Source organism: Petromyzon marinus, unplaced genomic scaffold (assembly GCF_048934315.1).
Source record: "Petromyzon marinus isolate PM22_M1 ecotype Great Lakes invasive population unplaced genomic scaffold, UKy_Petmar_22M1.pri1.0 PM_Scaffold_134, whole genome shotgun sequence".
Lineage (NCBI taxonomy): Eukaryota > Metazoa > Chordata > Hyperoartia > Petromyzontiformes > Petromyzontidae > Petromyzon > Petromyzon marinus.
This window is the reverse complement of record NW_027423096.1, coordinates 76946-96485: the sequence shown is the minus strand read 5'-3', so window position 1 is coordinate 96485 and position 19540 is coordinate 76946. Positions and strand designations below refer to the sequence as shown.

Sequence of the window (19540 nt, the reverse complement as noted above, 5' to 3'; positions counted from 1 at the left end):
CACCCATTCACTCACCCACTCAACCACTCACTCAATAACCCACTTACTCACTCACCCACTAACTCACTCGCCCACTCACTCACCCACTCACTCACCCACTCACCCACTCACTCAACCACTCACTCACGCACTCACCCATTCACTCACCCAGTCACTCATCCACTCAACCACTCACTCAATCACTCACTCACCCACTCACTCACACACTCACTCACTCACCCATAGAGAGAGAGTGGGAGAGAGCGTGGTAGAGAGTGAGTGGGTGAGTGAGTGAGTGGGTGAGTGAGTGAGTGGGTGAGTGAGTGAGTGGGTGTGTGAGTGAGCGTGTGAGTGAGTGATTGTCTGAACGCCTTCACTGATGAACACCCAACATCAAACCGACGAGAAGGCGCCACAACCACCTTTGGCATCGTCATCCTCTTCAACATCTTCTTCCAACTTGAGACTGGAGACTGTGATCCAGGTGAGACCCTGGGTCTGGGTGTCTCTCTCTCTCTCAGGGGGTTCACGATGGCTGTGTCAGAGACACAGACCTTGGGTCTGGGTGTCTCTCTCTCTCAGGGGGTTCACAATGGCTGTGTCGGAGACACTGAGACCCTGGGTCTGGGTGTCTCTCTCTCTCAGGGGGTTCACAATGGCTGTGTCGGAGACACTGAGACCCTGGGTCTGGGTGTCTCTCTCTCTCTCTCTCAGGGGGTTCACAATGGCTGTGTCGGAGACACTGAGACCCTGGGTCTGGGTGTCTCTCTCAGGGGGTTCACGATGGCTGTGTCAGAGACACTGAGACCCTGGGTCTGGGTGTCTCTCTTTCTCTCAGGGGGTTCACGATGGCTGTGTCGGAGACACTGAGACCCTGGGTCTGGGTGTCTCTCTCTCTCTCAGGGAGTTCACGATGGCCGTGTTAGAGACACTGAGACCCTGGGTCTGGGTGTCTCTCTCTCTCTCAGGGAGTTCACGATGGCCGTGTTAGAGACACTGAGAGGCTGGGTTCGAGCCCTGGGTCTGGGTGTCTCTCTCTCTCAGGGGGTTCACGATGGCCGTGTCAGAGACACTGAGACCCTGGGTCTGGGTGTCTCTCTCTCTCAGGGGGTTCACAATGGCCGTGTCGGAGACACTGAGAGGCTGGGTTCGAGCCCTGGGTCTGGGTGTCTCTCTCTCTCTCTCCAAGACTCTCTGTGACTTGACGGAGGCCGGAATCTAAATGCTGTTGATGAGGCGGTCAATGTCGTAACCGGTCGAGCGTTAGGCAGTTAGCTACCTGCCGCTTGTCTTGACAAGTTATCAATATCGTCAACAAAATCAAAGGTTAGATGGGTGTCTATGTGTGGGTCTATGGTCTCTGTGTGTGTGAGTCTGTGGGTCTGTGTGTGGTGAGTCTGTGGGTCTCTCTGTGTGGTGAGTCTGTGGGTCTCTGTGTGGTGAGTCTATGGGTCTCTGTGTGGTGAGTCTGTGGGTCTCTGTGTGGTGAGTCTATGGGTCTCTGTGTGGTGAGTCTATGGGTCTCTGTGTGGTGAGTCTGTGTGTCTCTGTGTGGTGTGTCTATGGGTCTCTGTGTGGTGAGTCTATGGGTCTCTGTGTGTGGGTCTATGGGTCGCTGTGTGGTGAGTCTGTGTGTCTCTGTGTGGTGAGTCTATGGGTCTCTGTGTGGTGAGTCTGTGTGTCTCTGTGTGGTGAGTCTGTGGGTCTCTGTGTGTGTGAGTCTATGGGTCTCTGTGTGTGAGTCTGTGGGTCTGTGTGTGGTGAGTCTGTGGGTCTCTGTGTGGTGAGTCTGTGGGTCTGTGTGTGGTGAGTCTATGGGTCGCTGTGTGGTGAGTCTGTGTGTCTCTGTGTGGTGAGTCTATGGGTCTCTGAGTGTGAGAGTCTATGGGTCTCTGTGTGTGTGTGTCTATGGATCTCTGTGTGTGTGAGTCTGTGGGTCTCTGTGTGTGAGTCTATGGGTCTCTGTGTGTGAGTCTATGGTTCTCTGTGTGTGGGTCTATGGGTCTCTATGTGTGAGTCTGTGTGTCTCTGTGTGTGTGTGTCTATGGGTCTCTGTGTGTGTGAGTCTGTGGGTCTCTGTGTGTGAGTCAATGGGTCTCTGTGTGGTGAGTCTATGGGTCTCTGTGTGTAAGTCTATGGGTCTCTGTGTGTGTGAGTCTGTGGGTCTCTGTGTGTGTGAGTCTATGGGTCTCTGCGTGTGGGTCTATGGGTCTCTATGTGTGGGTCTATGGGTCTCTGTGTGGTTAGTCTATGGGTCTCTATGTGTGGGTCTATGGGTCTCTCTGTGTGGGTCTATCGGTCTCTGTGTGGTGAGTCTATGGGTCTCTGTGTGTGGGTCTATGGGTCTCTGTGAGTGAGTCTATGGGTCTCTGTGTGTGTGAGTCTATGGGTCTCTATGTGTGGGTCTATGGGTCTCTGTGTGTGAGTCTGTGGGTCTCTGTCTGGTCAGTCTATGGGTCTCTGTGTGGTGAGTCTATGGGTCTCTATGTGTGTGTCTGTGGGTCTCTGTGTGTTGAGTCTGTGTGTGTCTGTGTGGTGAGTCTATGGGTCTCTATGTGTGAGTCTATGTGTCTCTGGGTGTGAGTCTATGGGTCTCTGTGTGTGAGTCTGTGGGTCTCTGTCTGTGGGTCTATGGGTCTCTGTGTGAGTCTATGGGTCTCTGTGTGTGTGAGTCTGTGTGTCTCTGTGTGTGAGTCTATGGGTCTCTGTGTGGGTCTATCGGTCTCTGTGTGGTGAATCTATGGGTCTCTATGTGTGGGTCTATGGGTCTCTGTGTGTGAGTCTATGGGTCTCTGTGTGTGTGGGTCTATGGGTCTCTGTGTGTGTCTGTGGGTCTCTGTGTGGTGAGTCTATGGGTCTCTGTGTGGTGAGTCTATGGGTCTCTATGTGTGTGTGTGTGGGTCTCTGTGTGTTGAGTCTGTGTGTCTCTGCGTGGTGAGTCTATGGGTCTCTGTGTGGTGAGTCTGTGTGTCTCTGTGTGGTGAGTCTATGGGTCTCTGTATGTTAGTCTATGGGTCTCTATGTGTGAGTCTATGGGTCTCTGTGTGGTGAGTCTATGGGTCTCTATGTGTGAGTCTATGCGTCTCTGTTTGTGAGTCTATGGGTCTCTGTGTGAGTCCATGGGTCTATGTGTGGTGAGTCTATGGGTCTCTGTGTGGTGAGTCTATGAGTCTCTATGTGTGAGTCTATGGGTCTCTGTGTGTGTGTCTATGGGTCTCTGTGTGTGAGTCTATGGGTCTCTATGTGTGTGGGTCTTTGGGTCTCTGTGTGTGAGTCTATGGGTCTCTGTGTGTGGGTCTATGGGTCTCTGTGTGTGAGTCTATGGGTCTCTGTGTGTGTGGGTCTATGGGTCTCTGTGTGTGAGTCTGTGGGTCTCTGTGTGGTGAGTCTATGGGTCTCTATGTGTGTGTGTGTGTGGGTCTCTGTGTGTTGAGTCTGTGTGTCTCTGTGTGGTGAGTCTATGGGTCTCTGTGTGGTGAGTCTGTGTGTCTCTGTGTGTGAGTCTATGGGTCTCTGTGTGGTGAGTCTATGGGTCTCTATGTGTGAGTCTATGCGTCTCTGTTTGTGAGTCTATGGGTCTCTGTGTGTGAGTCTATGGGTCTATGTGTGGTGAGTCTATGGGTCTCTGTGTGGTGAGTCTATGGGTCTCTATGTGTGAGTCTATGGGTCTCTGTGTGTGTGTCTATGGGTCTCTGTGTGTGAGTCTATGGGTCTCTATGTGTGTGGGTCTTTGGGTCTCTGTGTGTGAGTCTGTGAGTCTCTGTGTGTTGAGTCTATGGGTCTCTGTGAGTGAATCTATGGGTCTCTGTGTGTGAGTCTATGAGTCTTTGTGTGTGGGTCTATGGGTCTCTGTGTGTGAGTCTTGGGTATCTGTGTGTGAGTCTATGGGTCTCTATGTGTGAGTCTATGAGTCTCTGTGTGTGGGTCTATGGGTATCTGTGTGTGAGTCTATGGGTCTCTGTGTGTTAGTCTATGGGTCTTTGTGTGTGGGTCTCTGTGTGAGTCCATGGGTCTCTGTGTGTGAGTCTATGGGTCTCTGTGTGTGAGTCTATGGGTCTCTGTGTGAGTCTATATGTGTCTCTGTGGATGTATAGGTCTAAACATGAGTCTATGAGTCTCTGTGTGCGTCTATGGGTGTCCATGTGTGTGTGTGGTTTATCGTGTGTGTGTGTGTGGGATATTGTGTGTGTGTGTGGTTTATCATGTGTGTGTGTGTGGGGGATATCCTGTGTGTGTGTGTGGTTTATCATGTGTGTGTGTGTTATCATGTGTGTGTGTGTGTGGTTTATCGTGTGTGTGTGTGTTATCGTGTGTGTGTGTGGTTTATCGTGTGTGTGTGTGGGATATCATGTGTGTGTGTTGTTTATCGTGTGTGTGGGATATCATGTATGTGTGTGTGTTGTTTATCATGTGTGGGTGTGTGTGTGGTTTATCGTGTGTGTTATCATGTGTGTGTGGTTTATCGTGTGTGTGTGTGTGGTGGTGGTTTATCGTGTGTGTGTGTGGTTTATCATGTGTGTGTGTGTGTGGGTTATCATCATGTGTGTGTGGGTTATCATCATGTGTATGTGTGTGGTTTATCATGTGTGTGTGTGTGTGGGTTATCATCATGTGTGTGTGTGTGGTTTATCATCATGTGTGGGTGTGTGTGTGGTTTATCGTGTGTGTGTGTGTGTGGGTTTATCGTGTGTGTGTGTGGTTTATCATGTGTGTGTGGGTTATCATCATGTGTGGGTGTGTGTGTGGTTTATCGTGTGTGTGTGTGGGTTTATCGTGTGTGTGTGTGTGTGGTTTATCATGTGTGTGTGGGTTATCATCATGTGTGTGGGTTATCATCATGTGTATGTGTGTGGTTTATCGTGTGTGTGTGGGTTATCATGTGTGTGTGTGTGGGTTATCATCATGTGTGGGTGTGTGTGTGGTTTATCGTGTGTGTGTGGGTTTATCGTGTGTGGGTGTGTGTGTGTTATCCTGTGTGTGTGTGGGTTATCATCATGTGTGGGTCTGTGTGTGGTTTATCGTGTGTGTGGGTTTATCGTGTGTGTGTGTGGGTTATCATGTGTGTGTGTGTGTGGTTTATCATCATGTGTGTGGTTTATCGTGTGTGTGTGTGTGGTTTATCGTGTGTGTGTGTGGTTTATCATCATGTGTGTGTGTGTCTGGTTTATCCTGTGTGTGTGTGGTTTATCGTGTGTGTGTGTGTGTGTTATCCTGTGTGTGTGTGTGGGTTATCATCATGTGTGTGTGTGGTTTATCGTGTGTGTGTGTGTGTGTGGTTTATCGTGTGTGTGTGTGTGTGTGGGTTATCATCATGTGTGTGTGTAGGTTATCCTGTGTATGTGTGTGTTTTATCATGTGTGTGTGTGTGGTTTATCATCATATGTGTGTGTGTCTGGTTTATCCTGTGTGTGTGTGGTTTATCGTGTGTGTGTGTGTGTTATCCTGTGTGTGTGTGGGTTATCATCATGTGTGGGTGTGTGTGTGGTTTATCGTGTGTGTGTGTGTGGGTTTATCGTGTGTGTGTGTGTTATCGTGTGTGTGTGTGTGTGGTGGTGGAGCTGGATATTCAACGCCATCATCAGCGTTGGCGATTCATCTGAACCGGTCCTGAGCTTCAAATGACTCGTGGCCTGGGTGGTGTGCAGTGAACATCGCCACAGAGAGAGACAAAGACGGCCGGGAGTGGTGCTGGCCAGAAGCACCCCCTCGCTACTAACAGCACTTGCCCCTACAGCCTGCTAGAGGCTACACGGGGGATCTTTGTCTGTGTGTAGGTGCTACTAACAACACTTGCCCTTACAGCCTGCTAGAGGCTACACGGGGGACCTTTGTCTGTGTGTAGTTGGTACTAACAGCACTTGCCCCTGCAGCCTGCTAGAGGCTACACGGGGGATCTTTGTCTGTGTGTAGGTGCTGCTACTCGCTACTAACAGCACTTGCCCCTGCAGCCTGCTAGAGGCTACACGGGAGATCTTTGTCTGTGTGTAGGTGCTGCTAACAGCACTTGCCCCTACAGCCTGCTAGAGGCTACACGGGGGACCTTTGTCTGTGTGTGGGTGCTACTAACAGCACTTGCCCCTACAGCCTGCTAGAGGCTACACGGGAGACTTGTGGCTGTATAGCCACAAGTGGCGCTGTTTGATTGCCTTATCAGCACAAAACCACTCGTTTATTCTGTGTGTGTAGGTGTGTGTAGGTGTGTGTGTGTAGGTGTGTGTTTGTAAGTGTGTGTGTAGGTGTGTGTGTAGGTGTGTGTAGGTGTGTGTGCGTGTTGTTGTGTGTGTGTAGGTGTGTGTAAGTGTGTGTGTGTAGGTGTGTGTGTAGGTGTGTGTGTAGGTGTGTGTGTAAGTGTGTGTGTAGGTGTGTGTGTAGGTGTGGCTGTGTGTAGGTGTGTGTTTAGGTGTGTGTGTGTGTAGGTGTGTGTGTGTAAGTGTGTGTGTGTAGGTGTGTGTGTAGGTGTGTGTAGGTGTGTGTGTAGGTGTGTGTGTGTAGGTGTGTGTGTAGGTGTGTGTGTGTAGGTGTGTAGGTGTGTGTGTATGTAGGTGTGTGTATATGTGTGTGTAGGTGTGTGTAGTTGTGTGTATGTGTGTGTAGGTGTGTGTGTGTAGGTGTGTGTGTAGGTGTGTGTGTGTAGGTGTGTGTGTATGTAGGTGTGTGTATATGTGTGTGTAGGTGTGTATAGTTGTGTGTATGTGTGTGTAGGTGTGTGTGTGTAGGTGTGTGTGGGTGTGCGTGTAGATTTGTGTGTAGGTGTGTGTAGGTGTGTGTACGTGTGGCTGTGTGTAGGTGTGTGTGTAGGTGTGTGTAGGTGTGTGTACGTGTGGCTGTGTGTAGGTGTGTGTGTAGGTGTGTATGTAGGTGTGTGTATGTATGTGTGTGTAGGTGTGTGTAGGTGTGTGGGTAGGTGTGTGTGTAGGTGTGTGTGTGGAGGTGTGTGTAGGTGTGTGTGTAGGTGTGTGTAGGTGTGTGTGTAGGTGTGTGTGTGGCTGTGTGTAGGTGTGTGTAGGTGTGTGTGTTTGTAGCTGTGTGTGTGTAGGTGTGTGTGTAGGTGTGTGTAGGTGTAGGTGTGTGTAGGTGTGTGTGTAGGTGTGTGTGTAGGTGTCTGTATGTGTGTGTAGGTGTGTGTGTGTAGGTGTGTGTAGGTGTGTGTGGCTGTGTGTGTAGGTGTGTGTAGGTGTGTGTGTAGGTGTGTGGGTGTAGGTATGTGTGTAGGTGTGTGTAGGTGTGTGTGTAGGTGTGTGTAGGTGTGTGTGTGTGGCTGTGTGTGTGTAGTTGTAGGTATGTGTAGGTGTGTGGAAGTGTGTGTAGGTGTGAGTGTAGGTGCGTGTGTGGCTGTGTGTGTGGAGGTGTGTGTGTGGCTGTGTGTAGATATGTGTGTGTGTGTCTCTGTGTGTAGCTATGTGTGTGTTTGTGTGTGTAGCTATGTGTGTGTGTCTTTGTGTGTAGCTATGTGTGTGTGTCTCTGTGTGTAGCTATGTGTGTGTGTGTCTCTGTGTGTAGCTATGTGTGTGTGTGTGTGGCTGTGTGTAGCTATGTGTGTGTGTCTGTGTGTAGCTATGTTTGTGTGTGGCTGTGTGTGTGGCTGTATGTGTAGCTATGTGTGTGTCTGTGTGTAGCTATGTGTGTCTCTCTGTGTAGCTATGTGTGTGTGTGTAGCTATGTGTGTGTGTGGCTGTGTGTGTAGCTATGTGTGTGTGTGGCTGTGTGTAGCTATGTGTGTGTGGCTGTGTGTAGCTATGTGTGTGTGTCTCTGTGTGTAGCTATGTGTGTGTGTGTCTCTGTGTGTAGCTATGTGTGTGTGTGTAGCTGTGTGTAGCTATGTGTATGTGTGTGGCTGTGTGTAGCTATGTGTGTGTCTCTGTGTGTAGCTATGTGTGTGTGTGTGTGTAGCAATGTGTGTGTCTCTGTGTGTAGCTATGTGTGTGTGTGGCTGTGTAGCTGTGTGTGTGTGGCTGTGTGTAGCTATGTGTGTGTGTGTGGCTGTGTGTAGCTATGTGTGTGTGTGTCTCTGTGTGTAGCTATGTGTGTGTCTCTGTGTGTAGCTATGTGTGTGTGTGGCTGTGTGTGTAGCTATGTGTGTGTGTGGCTGTTTGTAGCTATGTGTGTGTGTGTCTTTGTGTGTAGCTATGTGTGTGTGTCTCTGTGTGTAGCTATGTGTGTGTGTGTAGCTGTGTGTAGCTATGTGTATGTGTGTGGCTGTGTGTAGCTATGTGTGTGTCTCTGTGTGTAGCTATGTGTGTGTGTGTGGCTGTGTGTAGCTATGTGTGTGTGTCTCTGTGTGTAGCTATGTGTGTGTGTAGCCATGTGTGTGTGTGGCTGTGTAGCTGTGTGTGTGTGGCTGTGGGTAGCTATGTGTGTGTGTGTGGCTGTGTGTAGCTATGTGTGTGTGTCTCTGTGTGTAGCAATGTGTGTGTCTCTGTGTGTAGCTGTGTCTGTGTGTCTCTGTGTGTAGCTATGTGTGTGTGTGTCTGTGTGGAGCTATGTGTGTGTGCGTGGCTGTGTGTAGCTATGTGTGTGTGTGTGGCTGTGTGTGTAGCTATGTGTGTGTGGCTGTGGGTAGCTATATGTGTGTGTGTGGCTGTTTGTAGCTGTGTGTGTGTCTCTGTGTGTAGCTATGTGTGTGTGTGTCTCTGTGTAGCTGTGTGTGTGTCTCTGTGTGTAGCTATGTGTGTGTGCGGCTGTTTGTAGCTCTGTGTGTGTGTTTATGTGTGTAGCTATGTGTGTGTGTGGCTCTGTGTGTAGCTATGTGTGTGTGTCTCTGTGTGTAGCTATGTGTGTGTGTGTCTGTGTGTAGCTATGTGTGTGTGTGTAGCTGTGTGTAGCTATGTGTGTGTGTCTCTATGTGTAGCTATGTGTGTGTGTCTCTGTGTGTAGCTATTTGTGTGTGTGTCTCTGTGTAGCTGTGTGTGTGTCTCTGTGTGTAGCTATGTGTGTGTGTGCGGCTGTTTGTAGCTCTGTGTGTGTGTTTATGTGTGTAGCTATGTGTGTGTGTGGCTCTGTGTGTAGCTATGTGTGTGTGTCTCTGTGTGTAGCTATGTGTGTGTGTGTCTGTGTGGAGCTATGTGTGTGTGCGTGGCTGTGTGTAGCTATGTGTGTGTGTGGCTGTTTGTAGCTATGTGTGTGTGTGGCTGTGTGTAGCTATGTGTGTGTGTGTCTTTGTGTGTAGCTATGTGTGTGTGTCTCTGTGTGTAGCTATGTGTGTGTGTGGCTCTGTGTGTAGCTATGTGTGTGTGTCTCTGTGTGTAGCTATGTGTGTGTGTGTCTGTGTGGAGCTATGTGTGTGTGCGTGGCTGTGTGTAGCTATGTGTGTGTGTGGCTGTGTGTGTAGCTATGTGTGTGTGGCTGTGGGTAGCTATATGTGTGTGTGTGGCTGTTTGTAGCTCTGTGTGTAGCTATGTGTGTGTGTGTCTCTGTGTAGCTGTGTGTGTGTCTCTGTGTGTAGCTATGTGTGTGTGTGCGGCTGTTTGTAGCTCTGTGTGTGTGTTTATGTGTGTAGCTATGTGTGTGTGTGGCTCTGTGTGTAGCTATGTGTGTGTGTCTCTGTGTGTAGCTATGTGCGTGTGTGTCTGTGTGTAGCTATGTGTGTGTGTGTAGCTGTGTGTAGCTATGTGTGTGTGTCTCTATGTGTAGCTATGTGTGTGTGTGGCTGTGTGTAGCTATGTGTGTGTGTGTCTGTGTGTGTGTGTGGTTGTGTGTAGCTATGTGTGTGTGGCTGTGTGTAGCTATGTGTGTGTGTCTGTGTGTAGCTATGTGTGTGTGTCTCTGTGTGTAGCTATGTGTGTGTGTCTCTGTGTGTAGCTATGTATGTGTGTGTGGCTGTGTGTGTAGCTATGTGTGTGTGGCTGTGTGTAGCTATATGTGTGTGTGGCTGTGTGTAGCTATGTGTGTGTCTGTCTCTCTGTGTAGGTATGTGTGTGTCTCTGTGTGTAGCTATGTGTGTGTGTCTCTGTGTGTAGCTATGTATGTGTGTGTGGCTGTGTGTGTAGCTATGTGTGTGTGTCTCTGTGTGTAGCTATGTGTGTGTGTCTCTCTATGTGTAGGTATGTGTGTGTGTGTCTGTGTGTAGCTATGTGTGTGTGTGGCTGTGTGTAGCTATGTGTGTGTGTGTCTCTGTGTGTAGCTATGTATGTGTGTGTGGCTGTGTGTGTAGCTATGTGTGTGTGTCTCTGTGTGTAGCTATGTGTGTGTGTGTGTCTCTCTGTGTGTAGGTATGTGTGTGTGTCTGTGTGTAGCTATGTGTGTGTGTGGCTGTGTGTAGCTATGTGTGTGTGTGTCTCTGTGTGTAGGTATGTGTGTGTGTCTCTGCGTGTAGCTATGTGTGTGTGTCTCTGTGTGTAGCTATGTATGTGTGTGTGGCTGTGTGTGTAGCTATGTGTGTGTGTGTAGCTGTGTGTAGCTATGTGTGTGTGTCTCTATGTGTAGCTATGTGTGTGTGTGGCTGTGTGTAGCTATGTGTGTGTGTGTGTCTGTGTGTAGGTATGTGTGTGTGTGGCTGTGTGTGTAGCTATGTGTGTGTGTGTCTCTGTGTGTAGCTATGTGTGTGTGTATATGTCTCTGTGTGTAGCTATGTGTGTGTGTGTCTCTGTGTGTAGCTATGTGTGTGTGTGTGGCTGTGTGTAGCTATGTGTGTGTGTGGCTGGGTGGTTAAGTAAAGGTTGTGGTCACCTCAGAATGGTTAAATAAAGGTTGTGGTCATCTCAGAATGGTTAAATAAAGGTTGTGGTCACCTCAAAATGGTTAAATAAAGGTTGTGGTCACCTCAGAATGGTTAAATAAAGGTTGTGGTCACCTCAGAATTGTTAAATAAAGGTTGTGCTCACCTCATAATGGTTAAATAAAGGTTGTGGTCACCTCAGAATGGTTAAATAAAGGTTGTCGTCACCTCAGAATGGTTAAATAAAGGTTGTGGTTACCTCAGAATGGTTAAATAAAGGTTGTGGTCACCTCAGAATGGTTAAATAAAGGTTGTGGTCACCTCAGATTGGTTAAATAAAGGTTTGGGTCATCTCCGAATGGTTAAATAAAGGTTGGGGTCACCTTAGAATGGTTAAATAAAGGTTGTCGTCACCTCAGAATGGTTAAATAAAGGTTGTGGTCAGCTCTGAATGGTTAAAGGTTGGGATCGTCACGGAATGATTAAATAAAGGTTGGGGTCACCTCAGAATGGTTAAATAAAGGTTGTGGTCACCTCAGAATGGTTAAATAAAGGTTGTGGTCAACTCAGATTGGTTAAATAAAGGTTTGGGTCACCTCAGAATGGTTAAATAAAGGTTGGGGTCACCTCAGAATGGTTAAATGAAGGTTGTGGTCACCTCAGATTGGTTAAATAAAGGTTTGGGTCACCTCGGAATGGTTAAATAAAGGTTTGGGGTCACCTCAGAATGGTTAAATAAAGGTTGTGGTCACCTCAGAATGGTTAAATAAAGGTTGGGGTCACCTCAGAATGGTTAAATAAAGGTTGGGGTCACCTCAGAATGGTTAAATAAAAGTTGGGGTCACCTCAGAATGGTTAAATGAAGGTTGGGGTCACCTTAGAATGGTTAAGTAAAGGTTGGGGTCACCTCAGAATGGTTAAATATAGGTTGTCGTCACCTCAGAATGGTTAAATAAAGGTTGTGGTCACCTCAGAATTGTTAAATAAAGGTTGTGGTCACCTCAGAATGGTTAAATAAAGGTTGGGGTCACCTCAGGATGGTTAAATAAAGTTTTGGGGTCACCTCAGAATGGTTAAATAAAGGTTTGGGGTCACCTCAGAATGGTTAAATAAAATTTTGGTGTCACGTCAGAATGGTTAAATAAAGGTTTGGGGTCACCTCAGAATGGTTAAATAAAGGTTGTGGTCACCTCGGAATGGTTAAATAAAGGTTTGGGGTCACCTCAGAATGGTTAAATAAAGGTTGTGGTCACCTCAGAATGGTTAAATAAAGGTTGGGGTCACCTCAGAATGGTTAAATAAAGGTTGGGGTCACCTCAGAATGGTGAAATAAAGGTTGGGGTCACCTCAGAATGGTTAAATAAAGGTTGGGGTCACCTTAGAATGCTTAAATAAAGGTTGGGGTCACCTCAGAATGGTTAAATAAAGGTTGTCGTCACCTCAGAATGGTTAAATAAAGGTTGTGGTCACCTCAGAATGGTTAAATAAAGGTTGGGGTCACCTCAGAATGGTTAAATAAAGTTTTGGGGTCACCTCAGAATGGTTAAATAAAGGTTTGGGGTCACCTCAGAATGGTTAAATACAGGTTTGGTGTCACGTCAGAATGGTTAAATAAAGGTTTGGGGTCACCTCAGAATGGTTAAATAAAGGTTTGGGGTCACCTCAGAATGGTTAAGTAAAGGTTTGGGGTCACCTTAGAATGGTTAAATAAAGGTTTGGGGTCACCTTAGAATGGTTATATAAAGGTTTGGGGTCACCTCAGCAATGCGTTGCCATGGGCACCACGAGGAGGAGGGGAGTGGTGGTGGTGGCGTTGAGATTAAAATTAAATTATTAAATCACTGGGCAGTGCGTTGAAGTAACGACGCGTAGGTGAACACAAAGGAGGAAGTGAAAACTCCACCTCAGCACGTACCAAAGCCCACCCCCAAAGTAAATAAACTTTTTAAAAAATACAAATATTAAAAAAGCCTAACTAAGGCCCAAGCCAAGCCGTTTCCCCGGCAACCGCGGGCCAATGGCGACGCGCGTTGCTCGCTCCGACCAATGGGAGCGCCGCTTGTTGCGAGGTGGCGTTGCCGCGGTGATTATGCAAATGAGGGCTTTTGAATCCGTTCGTCAGTCGCTGGCTGAGTTGTCTGTCAGTCTCTGTCTCTGTGTCTCTCTCTGTCTCTTTGTCTCTGTCAGTCTCTGTCTCTATGTCTCTCTCTGTCTCTATGTCGATGTCTCTCTGTGTATGTATAGCTGAGTCCCACTCTGTGTGTCTTTGTAGCTGAGTCTCTGTCTGTGTCTCTCTGTCTGTGTCTCTCTCTGTCTCTGTGTGTCTCTGTCTCTCTGTGTCTCTCCGTGTGTCTCTCTGTGTGTCTGAGTCTCTGTCTCTCTCTGTGTCTCTGTCCCTCTCTGTATCTGTGTCTCTCTCTGTGTGTCTGAGTCTCTGTGTCTCTCTCTGTCTCTGTGTCTCTCTGTCTCTCTCTCTCTCTCTGTGTGGCTGAGTCTCTGTCTCTCTCTGTCTCTGTGTCTCTCTCTGTCTCTCTCTCTCTGTGTCTCTGTCTCTGTTTCTCGCTGTCTCTGTGTCTCTGTCCCTCTCTGTGTCTCTGTCTCTGTCCCTCTCTGTGTCTCTGTGTGTATCTCTGTCTCTCTCTGTGTCTCTGTCTCTCTCTGTGTGTCTCTGTGTCTCTGTCCCTCTCTGTGTCTCGCCGTGTCCTACGGGAACCTCGTGGTGAGTAATTTCAGGGCTGTTTTTGAAGTTCGTAGCTCATCGAATAACTCCACGAGGCTAATCTCGCGACGATTCTGCCTGTGGGGGAGCGGTGGTGCAGTGGTTAGCGCACTGTGTGAGTGTGGGGAGCGGTGGTGCAGTGGTTAGCTCACTGTGTGTGTGTGTGGGGAGCGGTGGTGCAGTGGTTAGCGCACTGTGTGAGTGTGGGGGGGGAGGAGCGGTGGTGCAGTGGTTAGCGCACGGTGTGTGTGTGGGGAGCGGTGGTGCAGTGGTTAGCGCACTGTGTGTGTGTGTGGGGAGCGGTGGTGCAGTGGTTAGCGCACTGTGTGTGTGGGGGGGGAGGAGCGGTGGTGCAGTGGTTAGCGCACTGTGTGTGGGGGGAGCGGTGGTGCAGTGGTTAGCACACTGTGTGTGTGTGTGGGGAGCGGTGGTGCAGTGGTTAGCGCACTGCGTGTGTGAGTGGGGAGCGGTGGTGCAGCGGTTAGCGCACTGTGTGTGGGGGGAGTGGTGGTGCAGTGGTTAGCGCACTGTGTGTCTGTGAGTGGGGAGCGGTGGTGCAGTGGTTAGCGCACTGTGTGTGTGGGGGGAGCGGTGGTGCAGTGGTTAGCGCACTGCGTGTGTGTGTGGGGAGCGGTGGTACAGTGGTGGTGTACAGTAGTAAAAATCGCTAGCGCTGGAGAGACAAAGGCGGCCGGGCCTGCTTGGTGCTGGCCGATGACACTGCTGATGATGATTGTGCCGATGATGATGCTGATTATGATGATGACGCAGATTATGATGACACTGCCGCTGATGATGATGATGACGCTGATGATGATGACGACGCTGATGATGACGACGACGCTGATGATGATGACACTGATGATGATGACACTGCTGATGATGATTGTGCCGATGATGATGGTGATTATGATGATGACGCAGATTATGATGACACTGGTGATGATGACATTGATGATGATTGTGCCGATGATGATGCTGATTATGATGATGACGCAGATTATGATAACACTGCCGCTGATGATGATGACGACGCTGATGATGACGACACTGATGATGACGACACTGATGATGATGACGACACTGATGATGACGACACTGATGATAATGACACTGATGATGATGACGACACTGATGATGACGACGACGCTGATGATGACGACGACGCTGATGATGACGACGACGCTGATGATGATGATGACACTGCTGATGATGATTGTGCCGATGATGATGCTGATTATGATGATGACGCAGATTATGATGACACTGATGATGATAATGATGATGATTGTGCCGATGATGATGCTGATTATGATGATGACGCAGATTATGATAACACTGCCACTGATGATGATGACGACGCTGATGATGATGACGACGCTGATGATGATGACGACGACACTGATGACGCTGATGATGATGACACTGATGATGATGATGACACTGATGATGATGACGACACTGATGATGATGACACTGACGATGATGACACTGACGATGATGACAGTGACGATGATGACACTGACGATGATGACACTGATAATGACGATGATGACACTGACGATGATGACACTGATGATTATGACACTGATGATGATGACACTGATGATGATGATGACACTGACGATGATGATGACACTGACGATGATGATGACACTGACGATGATGACGACGCTGATGACGACGACACTGATGATGATGACGACGCTGATGATGACGACACTGATTATGACAACGACACTGATGATGATGACACTGACGATGATGACGACACTGATGATGATGACGATGATGCTGCTGATGACGACGCTGACGATGACGACACTGATGATGATGATGACGACACTGATGATGATGATGATGACACTGATGATGATGACACTGACGATGACGACACTGACGATGACGATGACGACACTGACGATGACGACACTGACGATGACGATGACGACACTGACGATGATGATGATGACACTGATGATGACGACACTGATGATGATGATGATGACACTGATGATGACGACACTGATGATGACGACACTGATGATGATGACACTGATGATGATGACACTGATGATGATGATGATGACACTGATGATGACGACACTGATGATGATGACACTGATGATGATGACGACACTGATGATGACGACACTGATGATGATGATGACACTGATGATGATGATGACACTGATGATGATGATGACACTGATGATGATGATGACAGTGATGATGATGATGACACTGATGATGATGACACTGATGATGACGACACTGATGATGATGATGACAGTGATGATGATGACACTGATGACGATGACGACGACACTGATGATGACGACACTGACGATGACGACGCTGACGATGATGATGATGATGATGACACTGATGATGATGACACTGATGATGACGACACTGATGATGATGACAGTGATGATGATGATGACGATGATGACATTGATGACATTGATGACGATGACGACGACACTGATGATGACGACACTGACGATGACGATGCTGACGATGATGATGACGACACTGATGATGATGACACTGATGATGATGATGACAATGATCATGATGACGACACTGACGATGATGATGACACTGATGATGATGACGACACTGATGATGACGACACTGATGATGATGACACTGATGATGATGACAGTGATGATGATGATGATGACACTGATAATGACGACACTGATGATGACAGTGATGATGATGATGACGATGATGACATTGATGACGATGACGACGCTGACGACGCTGACGATGATGATGATGATGACACTGATGATGATGATGATGACACTGATGATGATGACACTGATGATGACGACACTGATGATGATGACAGTGATGATGATGATGATGACATTGCTGACGATGACGACACTGACGATGATGATGATGACACTGACGATGACGACACTGACGATGACGACGCTGACGATGACGATGACGACACTGATGATGATGACACTGACGATGACGACACTGACGATGACGACGCTGACGATGATGATGACGACACTGATGATGATGACACTGACGATGACGACGCTGACGATGATGATGACACTGACGATGATGATGACGACGACACTGACGATGATGACACTGATGATGACGACGACACTGACGATGATGATGATGACACTGACGATGACGACACTAACGATGACGACGACACTGACGATGATGATGATGACACTGATGATGACGACACTGATGACGACACTGATGACGATAATGACAGTGATGATGATGACACTGATGATGATGATGACACTGATGATGACGACACTGATGATGATGATGATGACATTGATGATGATGACGACACTGATGATGATGACTGAGGATGATGACACTGATGATGATGACACTGATGATGATGATGACATTGATGATGATGATGATGACGACACTGATGATGATGATGATGACACTGATGATGATGATGACACTGATGATGACACTGATGATGACGACACTGATGATGATGACACTGATGATGATGACTGATGATGATGACACTGATGATGATGACACTGATGATGATGATGACGATGATGATGATGACGACACTGATGATGATGATGACACTGATGATGATGATAACACTGATGATGATGATGATGACACTGATGATGACACTGATGATGACGACACTGATGATGATGATGATGACACTGATGATGATGATGATGACACTGATGATGATGACACTGATGATGATGACACTGATGATGATGACGACACTGATGATGACGACACTGATGATGACGACACTGATGATGATGACGACACTGATGATGATGACAGTGATGATGATGATGATGACAGTGATGATGATGATGATGATGACACTGATGATGATGATGACACTGATGATGACGACACTGATGATGATGACAGTGATGATGATGACACTGATGACGATGACGACGATGACACTGATGATGATGACGACACTGACGATGACGACGCTGACGATGATGATGATGACACTGATGATGATGATGATGACACTGATGATGATGATGATGACAGTGATGATGATGATGACACTGATGATGATGATGACACTGATGATGACGACACTGATGATGATGATGACAGTGATGATGATGATGACACTGATGACGATGACGACGACACTGATGATGACGACACTGACGATGACGACGCTGACGATGATGATGATGATGACACTGATGATGATGACACTGATGATGACGACACTGATGATTATGACAGTGATGATGATGATGACGATGATGACATTGATGACGATGACGACGACACTGATGATGACGACACTGACGATGACGACGCTGACGATGATGATGACGACACTGATGATGATGACACTGATGATGATGATGACAATGATCATGATGACGACACTGACGATGATGATGACACTGATGATGATGACGACACTGATGATGACGACACTGATGATGATGACACTGATGATGATGACAGTGATGATGATGATGATGACACTGATAATGACGACACTGATGATGACAGTGATGATGATGATGACGATGATGACATTGATGACGATGACGACGCTGACGATGACGACGCTGACGATGATGATGATGACACTGATGATGATGACACTGATGATGACGACACTGATGATGATGACAGTGATGATGATGACATTGCTGACGATGACGACACTGACGATGATGATGATGACACTGACGATGACGACACTGACGATGACGACGCTGACGATGACGATGACGACACTGATGATGATGACACTGACGATGACGACACTGACGATGACGACGCTGACGATGATGATGACGACACTGATGATGATGACACTGACGATGACGACGCTGACGATGATGATGATGACACTGACGATGATGACGACGACACTGACGATGATGACACTGATGATGACGACGACACTGACGATGATGATGATGACACTGACGATGACGACACTAACGATGACGACGACACTGACGATGATGATGATGACACTGATGATGACGACACTGATGATGACACTGATGACGATAATGACAGTGATGATGATGACACTGATGATGATGATGACACTGATGATGACGACACTGATGATGATGATGACATTGATGATGATGACGACACTGATGATGATGACTGAGGATGATGACACTGATGATGATGACACTGATGATGATGATGATGACATTGATGATGATGATGATGACATTGATGATGATGATGATGATGACGACACTGATGATGATGATGATGACACTGATGATGATGATGACACTGATGATGATGATGACACTGATGATGACACTGATGATGATGATGATGACACTGATGATGATGATGATACTGATGATGATGACACTGATGATGATGACGACACTGATGATGATGACTGATGATGATGACACTGATGATGATGACACTGATGATGATGATGACATTGATGATGATGATGATGATGACGACACTGATGATATTGATGATGACACTGATGATGATGATGACACTGATGATGACGACACTGATGATGATGATGATGACACTGATGATGATGACACTGATGATGATGACACTGATGATGATGACACTGATGATGATGACAACACTGATGATGACGACACTGATGATGACGACACTGATGATGATGACTACACTGATGATGATGACACTGATGATGATGACAGTGATGATGATGATGATGACACTGATGATGATGATGACACTGATGATGACGACACTGATGATGATGACAGTGATGATGATGACACTGATGACGATGACGACGATGACACTGATGATGATGACGACACTGACGATAACGACGCTGACGATGATGATGATGACACTGATGATGATGACACTGACGATGACGACACTGATGATGATGATGACACTGATGATGATGACGACACTTACGATGACGACGACACTGACGATGATGACACTGATGATGATGACACTGATGACGACACTGATGACGATGATGACAGTGATGATGATGACACTGATGATGATGATGACACTGATGATGACGACACTGATGATGATGATGACATTGATGATGATGACGACACTGATGATGATGACGACACTGATGATGATGACGACACTGATGATGACGACACTGATGATGATGACGCTGCTGACGACGACACTGACGA

At 47.5% G+C, this 19540-nt stretch overlaps 1 protein-coding gene across 2 annotated transcripts in view; it reads left to right on the top strand.

The window, feature by feature from the left end:
- Positions 1-323: 323 nt before the first annotated feature.
- The window catches only part of LOC142922653 (rootletin-like), a 94931-nt gene continuing 75714 nt past the window's right edge, over positions 324-19540 (top strand). Inside the window, exon 1 of one of the 2 annotated variants that reach the window (XM_076063485.1) lies at positions 324-463. In XM_076063485.1, coding sequence (XP_075919600.1) covers positions 359-463 — 105 coding nt within the window. In that variant the 5' untranslated portion in view covers positions 324-358. Of the gene's footprint in view, positions 464-12742; positions 13353-19540 lie in introns of those variants that run through there. The other variant, XM_076063486.1, reaches the window with a different exon arrangement.